Here is a 15,127-nt window from a genome sequence, read left to right as displayed (position 1 = left end):
GTTTTTGCTTTCAAGCGACGAAATATTAAGCCGCCGTTCAAGTGTTGCCAGATCACTCGATAGTCAATACCCTAGAAATCGGAATTTCTAATCATCGCGCGCGGCAATATTTAAAAAATGGTTCTAGTTAGTTATTCCGATTTCTATGGTCGATATTGACTACATCAACTCCACATAAAGAAACGTCACGTCCGCGTGTTATGCAACAACCACTTTTAATTAAAAGTAATTAATACTATTTTCTATTGTTGTACTATAATTTTTTACCCTTTGTACAATAATTCGTTCAGAAAAATCTGGCAACGCGCCGCACTACACTTTTGCTCGGACCACGGACTCTGACTGCTGACTGAGAATAAAAAGTTGAAAATGGTTTCAGCGAGAATTCATGGGAGTGGCATTAAGTGGAAGAAAAATGTAGGTCCAAAAATCACGTGATCATAATTTCTGGCCAAATCGATTTCCGGTATTCTCTCCGTCGAGGGCGTGTAAAAAACGCGAAGGGTGATAAAACCATTGAGTTGGGAATAATACTATCTAGAGCCCCAGTTCAAATTTTCCCCATAGGCTTTAACACAGCATTAGTGAAGCTAGGAGGATTCCAGAGAGAGGGGAGCGCTGCTCGTAGTGGGGGCTTGGAGTAGAGAATCAACATCAAATATTCACAACACCCTTGGAAATAGCTCTCTTTTTCGCCGCAAGAGTAAGGTAAAACGTAGGCCCCTACCAAAAACGCAGTGCATGCTGGGAGGGCTTAGGCCGAATTGATGGGGGAAGAGACTCAATGCTACAGATATGGAAATTTCCCCTCCAGTCTTCTCTACTCCAAGGTGGGGGAATACACTTTTCTATTCCAGGGTACCGAGTTTTCATATTCCTAGAGTGAAGATAGGAACTAAAATCATGGGAGGGTTATCAACTACGACAAAAGCCACCTATGAGCGAAACATGCAGCTATTTAAATGAAAAATTATTCGATGGCCCCTGCCGCCAGCTATTAGCGACTTTGTGAACTATTATAATTTAAAGCTAAAAAAACAAAACAACGAAGTTTCTTGGTAAATCATATTTCATTTTGAAATAATTTAGAGTATTTTAAAAGATTAAATTGCACTAAAACAAAATAAAGTATGCAAAAAATGAATACAAATAAATAATAATGAATATAAAAAAATAAATAATGGTTATAAATAAATAATAATGAATATAAATAAATTAATAATGATTATAAATAAATAATAATGAATATAAATAAATAAATAATGATTATAAATAAATAAATAATGAATATAAATAAATAAATAAATAATGAATATAAATAAATAAATAATGAATATAAATAAATAAATAATGAATATAAATAAATAAATAATGAATATAAATAAATAAATAATGAATATAAATATATAAATAATGAATATAAATAAATAAATAATGAATATAAATAAATAAATAATGAATATAAATAAATAAATAATGAATATAAATAAATAAATAATGAATATAAATAAATAAATAATGAATATAAATAAATAAATAATGAATATAAATAAATAAATAATGAATATAAATAAATAAATAATGAATATAAATAAATAATGAATATAAATAAATAAATAATGAATATAAATAATTTATACTAACTATTACCGTTAACCTCAGCAAGTTTTTATGGGAAGGGGAAACCGAAGATCTCGGGGGAAAACCCATTCAACCAGTGGGGAGAGAACTTACAAACTTTACGCAGAACGAGTGGTTCCGGATTTACACCCAGGGCCACTAGCTGGGATCGAACCCAGTCTGATCTTCCAATGGCTTTGAGCCATTTTTGCAACAAAGGATTCACTTTACCTGGAAACCTTATTGTAATTTTGAATAATTTAGAATAAAAATGTCTTCTATTTTTTTGGAATTTTAGTGCTGCTCCTACTTATGCCAAGAAACTTTTTTGTTTTCTTCCATTATTTTCGCAAGACGAAACTGCGCATTTCCTACCCATTATGCTTAAAATTTCACTCAAAATCTATTACAAAATAGTAAATAAATCACAAAAGAAACCTTTGTTGTGTTAATAAAGAGTTTTCAGATATACAAGACTTTAATTAAAAAAAACGCGTTTTCAAAATACTTCTTAAAAACGCGTCGCTTTCCCTCTTCAATTCAAAAGTTAAAATTATTATAGTTCACAAAGTCGCTAATAGGTGGCGGCAGGGGCCATCGAAGAATTTTTCATTTAAATAGTTGAATTTTTCGCTCATAGGTGGCTTTTGTTGTAGTTGATAACCCTCCCATGATTTTCGTTCCTATCTTCACTAATGCTGTGTTAAAGCCTATGGGGAAAATTTTAACTGGGGCTCTAGATAGTATTATTCTCAACTCAATGGATAAAACACGCGAATAAGTAGAATAGTCCATAATCAAAAAGGATAAAAAGCTAAACCCTAAACAAGTTTTAAGAAATTTAAAAAATTTACAAATAGCTCGTACTAAAAGGTTTTCGAGCAAACAAAAAGTCGCGAATCTCGGACCAAACAGATCATCGGGTGAAAAACTACATTAATACAAGTTGGCAAGCTTGCCAAAATATACCTCTCCTCGGAATAATTTGCCCTTGGACGTATTAACTACTGGACACGGTGCTCAACGATATTTCGCCATATTCAAAGCGTCCTCCAGAAAAACCCAATCCTCGTTCTATCCCAACCAGTAGAATGTTTTTTATTATAATTAATAATACAAATGTCATTGCCTTAAACAAATTTCCAATTACAATAGAAAAAAAAACAACTTTAGACCCAAAACGTTAATAAATTAACAATGCAACAAAATGAGAAATATAAAATACAAAATTTTAAATTATTAGAACGCTCACGAAACGAAAAAATTACTATTTAATAGACAAAATCCGATCCAATGTATTATAGGTCTTAAACAATCAAATGTATATAGAAAACAAAAGTTAAAGCGAAAACCAAAACTATAAGTGGTGAAAGCACTAATAAAAACTGCGTGGGTCTCCAAGGAAACTGGGAGGGCGATCAAAAATTCAAACCATTTCGCGCGTAGCTACTAAATTGGTAGCCATTTTGTTGGTAATCTCGTCAAAGCTACAAAACGTATTAGATTTATGCTTTAAAATTTTAAATGGGCCCTAGACAAAGCCAGATAAGATTCTAAGGCCGGGTTATTTAAATAAAATATCAAATTACGACAGAAATATCTACGAAAAGAAGTTAACAAAGCTTATCAAAGTTAGGCCTTTGCGGTCATCCTTTTTACAATTACCTTCGCTATCGAATAAAATAAACAATTTTCGCTCTTCCTTGGTAATTGAACTACTCGAACAATTTTTAACCAGGCAGATAACCATTTTTAACGTGAAAATAATTTCTCAATCATTTGAAAATAATTAAAATCCGCAAACAGACGATTGAAACTGTTAAACCTCCCGTTTTACTAAGAAATCTACACCAGAAAAATGGCGGCAAAGAACCGTTCATTCTTGCTCAAATTAAATATTTATTCTTGGTTCTTATATCTATACGGGATTTACGAGAGCATTTCTGTGGGCGCCGTCATAAGATGTCGGCACGCCTTTTTCATTGGCTGACATTCCTTGTCGGTGCATCGAAGCCGGTAGCTTCCACAGCACTAGCCTCCAAAAAGGGGGCGGTTACCTCGTAAATCGCATATACTTGGAACTGCGTCATTGATGACGTAGGGATGCAAACTATGTATACCTTTCCTCAGAAGAATTGTCCCTAGTGGTACCATGGACTAATTAACACAGTCCAACATGGACTAATAAATGTTAATTAGTCCATCTACCAATCCTCCGAGTTTGAACAAAATCGGTGTGTAACACCTCGGGGTAGTCTCCTTGTTAGTTCCTCCGTTCCTCACTACGAGGCGTTAATTGTTAGTTTTAACTTCCTTCCCTCCCCAAGGCATACTTTCCCTTCTACCCACCCAACTTGTATTTCGCTCGTAACATTCATTAAGAAATAGGTCCGATTGACACACTTTTGGTAATTATGTCACTTTTGATAATACGAATCAAATTTTATTGGAAGAAATATCTACAGAGGGTATTTGTATTTTTCTCGCTTACGAAATAGTTGCCGCATCTTTAAGGCTCATTTTATTTCAACACTCGCCCTTGATGAAGATACCGCAGAATAGCTATATTCGACATCTGGTAGACGACGACCATAGAAATCTCATAGGTAACTAGAATGCTGCCGTGTAACTGGCAAATGGACCAAACGCCGTGACAGACGATAGCCAGATTTCAGCCAATCAGAGCTCAAAGAGTGGTTCTGCCCAGAATTTAATGTCACCAGAGAGAATGACGTCTCCTATCTCCCGCTATAGTAACGGAACCAAGGAGGATTATTATCCTCCTTGGCGTAACCACTCTACGGCCTCTCATTGGCTGAAGGTTCAAGGCGAACTGGCGTCAAGCTCGGCCGTAGGCGGCAGCATTCTAGTTACCTATGAGATTTCTATGACGACGACTCGTAGACTTCCTGTTGACATTGTGACACATACCGCATAAAAAAGACCAATGCCGTCCAATTTCCAATATCTACAAGTGCCTCGGAAGGTTTTTTAAAATTGGAGTAGGAAAAAAGGGATAGCATGGCTGCCAGCTTTACCACTTCGCAACTTTAATAGACGCTTCAATAAATCATCCTCCAAGGAAATCGCCAAGAAGTAATATTTCCGAGAGCCAGGACCTGCAAGTTTATATAGTGCTTGTTGAATTAATGGAAACAGAATAGACCCCGACGCCGCGGAATTTTTGTTGGCGGCGGCGGCGGCGCGAATGGCGTGCGGCGATTTTTTTGTCGGCGGCGGCGTTGACTTAAAATACATCGGCAGCGGTGGCGTGAGCCGGCGTTTCTTTATAAAAGTAAAATATTTTTATACTAGAAAGTAGAAATCAACCTACCTGTGGTCCTGCTCCTGGTTTAATTTATTCCGAGTATAGGCTTATTTTATTTACGCTAGTTTAGAATAATAATTAACAGCATATGTAACATAATTACTCAAAAGTATGCCACTGAACCTTTATTCCATTAAAAAATCTTCACTAACGGATTGTTTCACCACGAACCATTAAAAAGGTGGACTACGTTAGATTTTAACCTTTTTATTCATCCTAGTAATTTGGGAGTCACACTATTGGCTCCTAATCTAGGAGGATGGAAGTTGGATGGTACGAGCCAAGGTTCGTAGAAAATTTATCTGCTCGTCGGGGTCTAAAACCAAACAGAATCTCCCGTTTTTGCTAAGCCTTAATATGTCAAAAAAAAAGCTACCTGGTGAAAAGCATATGCTTGTGGCCAGTGGCGGGTACAGAAAAAACTCAAGGGGGGGGGGCACTAAAAGACATCTTGAGCTATGGGTGTAATAACAAATCATCAAGTCACATGCAAAGCTTAAGCGTCAAGAGGGGGGAGGGGGGGCACATATGTATCCGCCACTGCTTGTGGCACACCGTATTGGTGAAAAGATTCGTTATTACAACAAGCAGTACCATGAAGGTCCAGTCTCTCGGAAATATTACTTCTTGGCAATTTCCTTGAAGCGTCTATTCTGAAATGTTTACTTAAAATTAACAACTCTTTAAAATAACCTATAACTTCCAAAACTGTCCACTCCTTCCTACGATTTTTGATACTTTCGGCTTCGCTTAGCGGTTTATTACTTAATTAAAATTTTTGGTTTCATTTTGTGACGATTTTTGTAATATTTCAATCAGTTTACAGGGTTACAGTAAAAAGTTTTTATTTTTTTAGTTGTAACTACGTTTCCTCAAATTTGTTCAAAGCAATTTTATGTTAACCCTTTTGGGTCTAATAACTCTTAGATGCAATGAACCCATAATAGCACAAGTCTATCATAGAGCCCTTATGATATCAGTGAACAAGGACAATTTTTAAATTTAAATTTTTTATGGGAATGTTCCAGGAACAGTGTTAGGCACCGCTCATCTCATTGTGAGGGGATTTGTTATTATGAGCGAAAATGAGCGGTAAAATATCTTTTTAAAAGAGCCGCCCTCTTCGCCCTCTGATAGATACGCTACTGCCCCTACATACCTCGGGATTGTGTGTTGAAAGTAGGTGAAGATGAAATTAAAGCTACAGTTAATTGTATGTTAGAAAAGAGCGGAGAGAAGCGCAAATATTATCGCTCAAAAAGAGCGAAGAGAGGAGCGAAAATTATACCGCTCAAAAAAGAGTGGAAAAAGAGGAGCGAAAATTTCATCGCTCAAAAAAAGAGCGGAAAGAGAGGAGCGAAAATTTTACCGCTCAAAAAAGAGCGAAAAGAGAGGGAGCGAAAATTTTACCGCTCAAAAAAGAGCGGAAAGAGAGGAGTGAAAATTTTACCACTCGACGAGCGAAAAGAGGAGCGAAAATTTCATCGCTCAAAAAAGAGCGGAAAGAGAATAGCGAAAACTTTACCGCTCAAAAAGACGTGAGCGTGAGCGGCTCTTTGACGAAAATGCCCAACACTGCCTAGGAATGACCTATGATAAACGGATGGGGCTGGTTTTATAAAGGGTTGCCACAATCAATTTCCCTGACTTTTCCATGACCAACTTTCCCTGACTTATTTTGTGCCAAGATTTGGTATTTTATAACCTATATTTTAGAAAAAGTTTCCTATTGGCAACTGAAATTAAATTCCCTGATTTTTTTGAAGAACTCTATGACTTTTCCCTGATTTTTATACCCATATTGAAATACCCTGACTTTCCCCTGATTTGTAGACTCACATTCAAATTCCCTGACTTTTCCAGGTACCGTGGCAACCCTGTTATAGGTCTTTTATGGCACATTTGCCATTTAGCCATTTTGTTTCTTCCTGAGAATAAATCAATACATTCTTGGTTTCTTATTTGCCTTTTGTTGAAGATCATTTAATAATAATTCACAACCGTGATAACCTAATGTGTAATTGTTTGCTTCATCATGTCTTACCCCATCTTGACTGATGCCAATAATACACTAAAAAAAGATACGTTTTTACCCTAAATATCAGCAATTATCCCATCTTTTGTTAAAACTGGTGATAACAATAGAGCTATAACTTCCCCTTTGTGTAAATTTGTCCCAAAAATAATCCAAAATTCAGCAAAAGAACTTTTATTTTCACATTATACACCTCCTCATTGCTGAAAATAAATGAGAAAAAATGTTAAAATTTAAATTTCATATATATCATGCTTAGTTTTTTTAATCAAATTCCATGAGTTAGTAATATCAATAATAGTAAAAATTAGTTTATATAAACACCAATTATCAAAATCGACAACTGAAACAGTATGGTTAAAACGTTTCAGAGTTATCATACAAAAAAGACAGTGAGTAGGCAGAGCAAAGCAAGCAAGAATAGGGTAGCGGGTTCTAAAAACTAAGCAAGCTTAGAAATTAAGCCGCTGATACCTGAAAACCCAACTTTGAAAAATAGACAATAAAGGACTTTCTTTATCGCTATAGAGAGCAAATACAAGGAAGAGCATATAAACCACCACCCAACAAAAGAACATAGAAAATTATAAGATCCTAAAAATGTAAGCATAAAAACTACCCTCCAAAACTGAATTTCAGTACAAGAATACATAACTAGCTAGAGCTAATAGCGATTTCCACTGGGAACTCCGAGAGCGTTACATCATAGCTTGCAAATTCATTGCTCTAAGAGAAATTTTCAAACAAGCTAACATTTTGAATGTGCACAAAAGTGGCCAAAGATGAAGTTTCCAATGGAGATTGCCAGAGCAACATTAAAACCCACTCCAGATTGGTTGATCCCGTGAAATTTATAGATCTACGACTAACATACCTTCTTAGCAGCTCCGGCTCCAACTTTAGCCTTCTTCGTTCCTCTGACTTTCTTCATTCTGTTCTTGCGTTCCTTCCTCTGTTTTCTGCCAGTTCTTCCCTTTTCACCTAGACCATTCTGTTGAAAGATAAGCAAAAGGACCTTGTAATAAAATAAAATTGGTTATAAAGCCCACTCACATACCCTACACAGCCTGTATTTGGGCTCAAATTTCTTAGCAAAGTCTAAGGTGTCGTATATTAAAGCAAAACCTGTTGTTTTGCCACCACCAAAATGTGTTTTGAAACCAAAACAGAATATTAAATCTGGCGTTGTCTTAAAAACCCTAGCAAGTTTTTCACGGCATTCTACTTTGGAAACTGTTGGTTTGCCTGGATGAAGAATGTCTACAACCTAAAATAGTCAGAAATAAATCTTATTATTGGCTAAAACTTTTAAGAAGCACACTAAATTATGATCAATACGTACCATCTGCTTTCTGCATAGCAGTCGGTTTGACATAAACTTTCGGGTTTTAATTGTAACTGTACTTTCACTCTAAAAAAAACAAAGGCTTAAGATACCCATATTCCACTCAAACTTCAAACCAGAACAAGCAAAGAACACAAAAATATAACAATATTGCGTTAATTTATCACATAACTAATATAATTGTGAATATAAATTCCAGCATTATAATAAAATTAAAACGATTGAATTAGATTTAACTTACCATGATTGCTACAAATCACCGAGGCCCACAAAAAGGACGTGTTCTTGTTAAACAGGCATGGGCTTTAAAAGTTTCCAAGCTGCTTTTGTGGCTACAAGGTGGCGCTATGAGCCGAATTTTAAACGGCGCCAATATTCATTTGAAAATTTTAGGGTCCCCATCATTTTGGCTGCGAGCACAATTTTTTATGGTAGGAAATAGGTGTACAAAAATTACTTTTGGCTAATATCTCCATTTGTATTGTATTTAAGCGAATAAACCCTATTAGGCCCCAGCTATTTCCTACAAAAACGGTTATATGGAAAACAATAATTCTGACCGCCAGCCAGTGGCGCACCCAGGCGGGGGGGGGGGGGGGGGGAGCAGCCTAGTCCCAGCAAGAAGAAGAAATAAGCATGACCGAAACCTTCATAAAATGTTTTTTGCTTATCATTACCTTAAAATGTTTTGGGACACATCGGGGCACCTCAGAAAAAATTCTTGGGTGCGCCCCTGCCGCCAGCAACGTGTGGTAGTGCATGAGTGTCTGTCTAATCAAAAGTTACATATTTACCAAAAGTGTGTCAATTCGCGACCGAACCATGTCTACGTGGTGTAACGGCGCTAGCTTCTCCGACTCCGAGGTAGCGCCTATGATCTAGCGTCTGCTACAGTTAAATTAAAAAGACAAAAGAACATTTTTTCTTAGTTAAACCAGGAAACTATTGAGGTATACACTTGGAATGTCTAAGGTTCCATTGAGACGGTGATACGAAAGCGCGTCGAGAAAAAGGTGGGGCTTAACTACGTCATTGGCTCGAGGTTTGACGCGAAAAGAATGCGTCGTCATGGTAACAAATAGGCGATCTTCCCGCGCAAAAAAAGGCTTATAAAACAATTAATGGATTTAAAAACCCTCAATTTGTTATCGTACTTAATATTTTGAAGTAATTATAATGTTCTTCGCGAAAGAAGTTAAGTTATACCTAATTTCAGGTATTTGTATGGTTATAAAAGAGATAATTAGGTAAGCTAATAATACCATAACCATGACTAGGCTTAATGACGAGTTTTCGTCGAATTAGGGTAGCGAGGCGCGAGAGTTTTTCTCGTGAGTTTTCCCGCTTTAAGACACGCCCGTTTCTACGAGCTTCATCACGGCCGTAAAAATCCAAGTGTATACCTATATAGTTTCCTGCATAGACAAAACACCACACGTTTAAATTTATTCTATCCAAATCGCTACTCTGCCCAAGCACTGGCCAAAATTGCGAAGAAGACCTCAACGAAACACTGTTGAGTTTAAAAAATTTGAAATCGACTACAACTTCAGAAGACAAAACTGACACTATTATTCCAGACACACCTGTGGTTTTGAGAAGCTTAGATAACATAACAAATTCCTTACCAAAAGCCAAAAAACCTCGAATTAGTGGATTAATAGAGGTGGACTCTAAGAAAATTGCCAAAGAATTTGGAACTATCACGGATCTTAATGTTTTATCATATGTGGTCGGTAGTGTGATGCGTAAAGTAAGAGACAACCATATTTGCGAGAAAGAATTATGTGTTTTTGTAACAGAAGCGGAACTAATGGAAGACCATGCCCACGTATTTACGCATTTTAAAGCCTTCTCCTATAAAAAAGGAGACTTTGGGGGACTAATTTCTCCAACTAAATTGGTTCTTACTTTTATGATTGAAATCTAGAAAACCTTTATTGAAGAATTTTTCCCAAATATGCATAAAAACAAAATTCTTATTATGCTTTTAGATAAAACTAAAAACATTCAAAATAGTGAAATGTGCCAGGATTTTCAAAAAAAACTAGTTAAAACATATTTACGCATTCGTATTTTTTATGCCGTTAAATTCATGAATGAACAGTTAAATGAAGAAAAAGAGAAGAGAAAGAACAAGAACATAAAAACTAAAAAAGACTCATCGTTCTTAAAGTTAATGAAACTTAAACATGCAGGTTGTTAAGCGAAGTTTCTAAAACTCCTTTAAAACTCAAAGCTGTGCTTAGGCGACTATAAAGAATTTTAACATCAACTTAATGATTTTTAACAACAAAATAAATAATTTTTTATTGAATTTAAATTTTTTTTATTTGTGTGTTGGACTTCTCAGTATAAAACTAATATTTCTAAAAAGCATTTTCAACATATTTAATTTTAATATACTTTGATATTAAAGAAAATAATTTGCGAAATTTTTACTTTATACTGAGATATAAAAGGCCAACAAGTAAATTTTTATAACATAAGTTAAAAAATGAACATTATATCAATTTAATAATATAAAACCACATTTTAATTTTAATACGCTTTGGTATTAAAGTAAATACTTTGCAAAATATTAGCTTTATACAGAGAAATAAAAGGCCAACAAGTAAATTTTTACAATTAATATTATGTTAAAAAAGGAACATATCAATTTAATAATATAAAAGCATATTTTAATTTTAATACGCTTCGGTATTAAAGAAAAATATGGTTTTATATTATTAAATAGATATAACTTTCCTTTTTAACATAATATTAATTATAGAAATTTAAATAAAATAATTCGTATGAAAACATTATAATTCAGTTGGACGTGCTAACTGACAGACTAAGCAAATTGTTAGACTTCTCTTCGTCTCGAAATCCTACTTACCCTTTGGCCAACTTGTTGATTTCACGCCTTAAAAACAAGACGTCGCGTGCGAAAATCGTTAACAGCTTTCACTGATAGCCTTCCAGTCTATGTGGTGTTTTGTCTATGGTTTCCTGGTTAAACTTATCAAAATATAAGCAAACGATGCAAAAATTATATTAAAATGGAAGTACCACTATTTATAAAGTCAAATTTACGAATAACGATGAGGAAACACTAATAGTGTATGCTTTAGCCGCTAAATATCTAGGTTTTAATGACGAACTAAAGGAGGCATGTTGCCCTGGAATAGTTCAACCAATGCCTAAGAATGAGTTCATAAACTCTTTAGTGGGAGAGAAAACGGATCCACAGCTGAAGCGGGGAGGCAACATTTCAACAAGATGGTCAAGGTTATTTTATAAAAAGAACTATTGTTTTTGAAATAAATGTTACACGCAGCCAAGCAAAAGGTGGAGGTGAGGAAGCTTAGGGGGGAATGAAGTTCAAAAGTTGAAACAGTGTCGCCTGGTGAGAGCTTCGAGAACTAAGAATGCACTGGTGGGAGAAGGCTAGCTGGCTTTATGCTTTATATCGAAGACTATATAAGCTATCTATATAGTCTTTGCTTTATATATACACAGTGTTTTGAAAATCGGAGAGGTAGGACGTATCGTTGTTCGTCTATGTCCTTTCTCACTTCTTTCTTGCCCTAATTTAATTTTTTTTCGTCCTATGGTCTTCTGCTGCTTTAGTTAGTTTTCTCCCCAGTTCCCTTCCCGTTATTTTCTTTTTTGACATTTTAAATGGCTAAGTTGGCCATTTCTGGCGGACCACATGGCGAAGAATCTACTCAGATGGAGGTAGGAGATGAAACCGACTTTCAGGAGGTAGGCCGCAACGGTCGCCCGTTAAAGCGGACAAAGGCGACTCACGAGAGGGACCACTCGTACCCGCCGGACGCCCTGCGGTTTTCTGGAAGGAAGGAGGGGGACCGGGGGCCTCCTCCCCCGTCTAAACCAATTTGCCTTAAGCCCTCACAGGCCAGCGCCAAATTCTCGGAACTCGGCACAAAGAAGCTTCACGAGCAGGCAATTCAGCATTTTGGAGAATGGGTTCACTTTCAACCCCTCCCGCAAGGGGATCTCTTGGTCTTTCCGAAAACAGAAGATCAAGCGGCTATTATCCGCTCTTCGTGCGCTTTCGGCGAATTCAAATTTGAGGTAGAGGAGTCTACGCCCGCTTCGACGGTGGCCCTTCGGCGCATCATACACGTTCCGTCGGATTTAAAAAAAGGAGATATAGAAGACGCGCTTCGCGAGAAGAACGTGTTGTTTAAGTCAATCCGACGTTTGGGAGGTCGTACCATGGGCCAAGAAACGATAAATCGTTTCTTGGCCCATGGTCGTACCAACACATATGTCATTGGATTCCCTAAGAACAATGTTCCTACGAAGATCTTTCTATACAGCATGAGCTTTGCGGTCTTGGAGTATCAGCCACGTCCCCTTCAGTGCTACAAGTGTCGTCACTACGGTCATATCGCGTCAAAATGCCGCACTCAGGTGACCCACGAAATCTGTGCTACGTGCGGCAAGGATCATGATTTGATCCGGACGCTAGGTGCACGTTCATCGAATACTGTGTCAACTGCAAAGGGTCGCACAGCTCGAAGTCGGTGGCCTGCCCCACGCTAAGGAGGAAAAAAAAGGTTCTAGAGGTTCGTCGCACAGAGGATGTTACTTTCCGGGAAGCAAGAGCGATAGTCCGGCAGGGGACATATGTTCAAGCTGCCACCCGCCACAGGAGTCAAACCCCTCGCCGTCTTCCCAACCCAGTGGCAGAGCCTGCCGTGTCCACTGGCGCTGCGGCCCCGGTGTATCTCACCGCTGGTGACCTCTCTCTACTCATCGTCCAGTTGGTGGCTGGTGTTGCAGAACTCTGTGAAAAACTTCATGGGTAATCCGACAAAAGGGAAAAGTTGAAATCCTTTGTGGCGGACTATACTCACAAACTGATGGCGGCTCATTCAGATTTCCCACCGTTGGCGTCTTCTAAACGGCCCCCTGATGACTCAAGTTCCTCTTAACGTTCTCCAATGGAACGTTCAAGGTGCTAGGGCGCGACTTCCACTTTCCTCTCGGCTTCTGCCACCATCAACCTTCACTTCGGCTTTTACGATGTATTTCGGGCGGACCGACAAACTTTACCTCCTCCTGTGAACGGGGAACGTGGTGGGGTGGTGGTCTTGGTTAATAAGACTGTACAGGCGATTCGACTGCCACCTCTAGTTTGCGACGGCGTTGAATCCCTAGTTTTAAAACTTCTCTTCCCTTTGGGGTGGATCACGCTCTTCAACATTTACGACCCTACGGGTAAGGCAGATTTTTCATGGCGTGGACACTCCAGTTATTGTTCTTGGGGACTTTAACGCTCACAACTGCCTTTGGGGCAGCAATAAAACAGACGCCGCGAGCCGCCGCATTCAAGCTTGGCTGGAGGACAATGACCACATGGTCCTTCTTAATTCTGGTGAAAGCACCCGACGCCCATGTGCGGGCACGGAAGGTGTGCTCGATCTTGCTTTCGCTAGCCGAGATATAGCCTTACACCTCCCTTGGACCGTTCTGAACAGTGGGACCATTGACCACCTCCCACTACTACTCGGACAAGTTAGCAGGGATTCACTCCCGTCGCAAAGGGTCCCAGCCTTCCGGAAATATAAAGAGGTGGATTGTAAACGTTTTCGCATCAACCTGGATGCCTCCCTGGGCGAAGATCCCTTAACGGTAGAATCGGCGGAGCGTCTCCTCTATCAGGCGGCGTCAGAAACGATCCCCACTACAAGGGGGGGTGGCCCCTCGGCCCCTCGCCCCCCTCCTTGGTGGGACTCCTCTTGCGCGGCCAAAGCCAAGACTGTCCAAGCCGCTCGTAGAAAGTCTCAGCGTTCCGGGTTCTCTTTTGATCAGATTTCCTACAAGAAAGAACGAGCTCTTTTTAAATGCCTCATCAAGGATAAAAAAGGACAGTTGGAGACAGTACTGTGCCAGGCTTCACGCTCACACTCCTCTGACCCAAGTGTGGTCTCAGGTTCGATGGCGCAAAATGGGGTCCTTACCTCGTAAACTTCTCACACTTAACTGGCGCTGACTTCCTTACGGACCAGAAGGAAGTCGCGGAGTTTTGGGCTTTGACTGCCTGCTCTGACATTCATCCTCGTCCAGCGCTTCGTCCTGACCAGGAGTATGTCTCGGCTTCTTTCCTGGCTAGCCCACCTACCAGTTACAATGCTCCTTTCTTCGAAGAAGAACTCTATGGCGTTCTCTCCGGTCTACACAACACTTCCCCAGGGGTGGACAATGTATCTAATCTGATCATAAAAAACTCTACTCCGGCCTATCGCGGGGCACTCTTGGCGCTCTACAACCACCTCTTTGCTGAAGGGGTGATGCCTTCGAGGTGGAAACACGCTATCTTACTCCCGATCTTGAAGCCAAGGAAATCCGCTACGGACGCTACCTCTTACAGGGACATTGCTCGAGAGAAACTGAAACTTGGTCGGTTAGTCTGGTATCTAGAGCTCAACAAGGTGCTCCCTCCGGAACAATCGGGTTTCCGAAAAGGTCATCGTGCCACTGACAATGCGGTTCGTCTCGCGTCTGCGGCCAGCTGCGCTCTGGCCTCCAATAAGCATTGCATAGCGGTGTTCCTGGATCTCAAAGACGCATTCGGGAGTGCCCACCATCGCGCGCTCCTCTACAAACTCCAAAGTTTTGGCCTGAAGGGCAACCTGCTGCGGTGGGTTGAAAACTTCTTGGTGGGTCGCACCTCTCAAGTTCGCGTCAAGGGTGAATTTTCGGCCACTTTCCCGGTCCAGAGAGGACTTCCTCAGGGCAGCGCCATTAGCCCTATCCGGTTCAGTGTCATGCTGGATGGGAT

At 39.0% G+C, this 15,127-nt stretch overlaps 1 protein-coding gene across 2 annotated transcripts; it reads right to left on the bottom strand.

Annotated features, from left to right (window-relative positions):
* Window positions 1-7,141: 7,141 nt before the first annotated feature.
* RpS24 (ribosomal protein S24) lies at window positions 7,142-8,684 on the bottom strand. Of its 2 annotated transcripts, XM_090158318.1 has the most exons (6): window positions 8,570-8,684; window positions 8,326-8,394; window positions 8,041-8,250; window positions 7,858-7,974; window positions 7,458-7,505; window positions 7,142-7,186 (listed from the first exon to the last, which is right to left on the bottom strand). In XM_090158318.1, the coding sequence occupies exons 1-5, from the start codon at window positions 8,570-8,572 to the stop codon at window positions 7,500-7,502; spliced, it is 405 nt and encodes a 134-aa protein (XP_090014444.1). In that variant the 5' UTR covers window positions 8,573-8,684; the 3' UTR covers window positions 7,142-7,186; window positions 7,458-7,499. The 2 variants fall into 2 exon arrangements, with proteins under 2 accessions (XP_090014444.1, XP_090014443.1); XM_090158317.1 differs by lacking the exon at window positions 7,458-7,505 and having other exon boundaries at window positions 8,570-8,683.
* Window positions 8,685-15,127: the final 6,443 nt, after the last annotated feature.

The sequence above is a fragment of the Leiobunum rupestre genome, chromosome 9, assembly GCF_980474605.1.
Source record: "Leiobunum rupestre chromosome 9, qqLeiRupe1.1.hap1, whole genome shotgun sequence".
NCBI classification, from domain to species: Eukaryota; Metazoa; Arthropoda; class Arachnida; order Opiliones; family Sclerosomatidae; genus Leiobunum; species Leiobunum rupestre.
Note: the sequence above shows the minus strand (reverse complement) of the source record. Positions and strands in the feature narration are given on the sequence as shown.

Excerpts from the sequence above, each read along its gene's own strand:
- RpS24 (XM_090158318.1), bottom strand. Across the intron at positions 8,251-8,325 it reads TGCTATGCAGAAAGCAGATG|GTTGTAGACATTCTTCATCC; the intron begins GTACGTATTGAT and ends TGACTATTTTAG. Across the intron at positions 7,975-8,040 it reads CCAAATACAGGCTGTGTAGG|AATGGTCTAGGTGAAAAGGG; the intron begins GTATGTGAGTGG and ends ATCTTTCAACAG.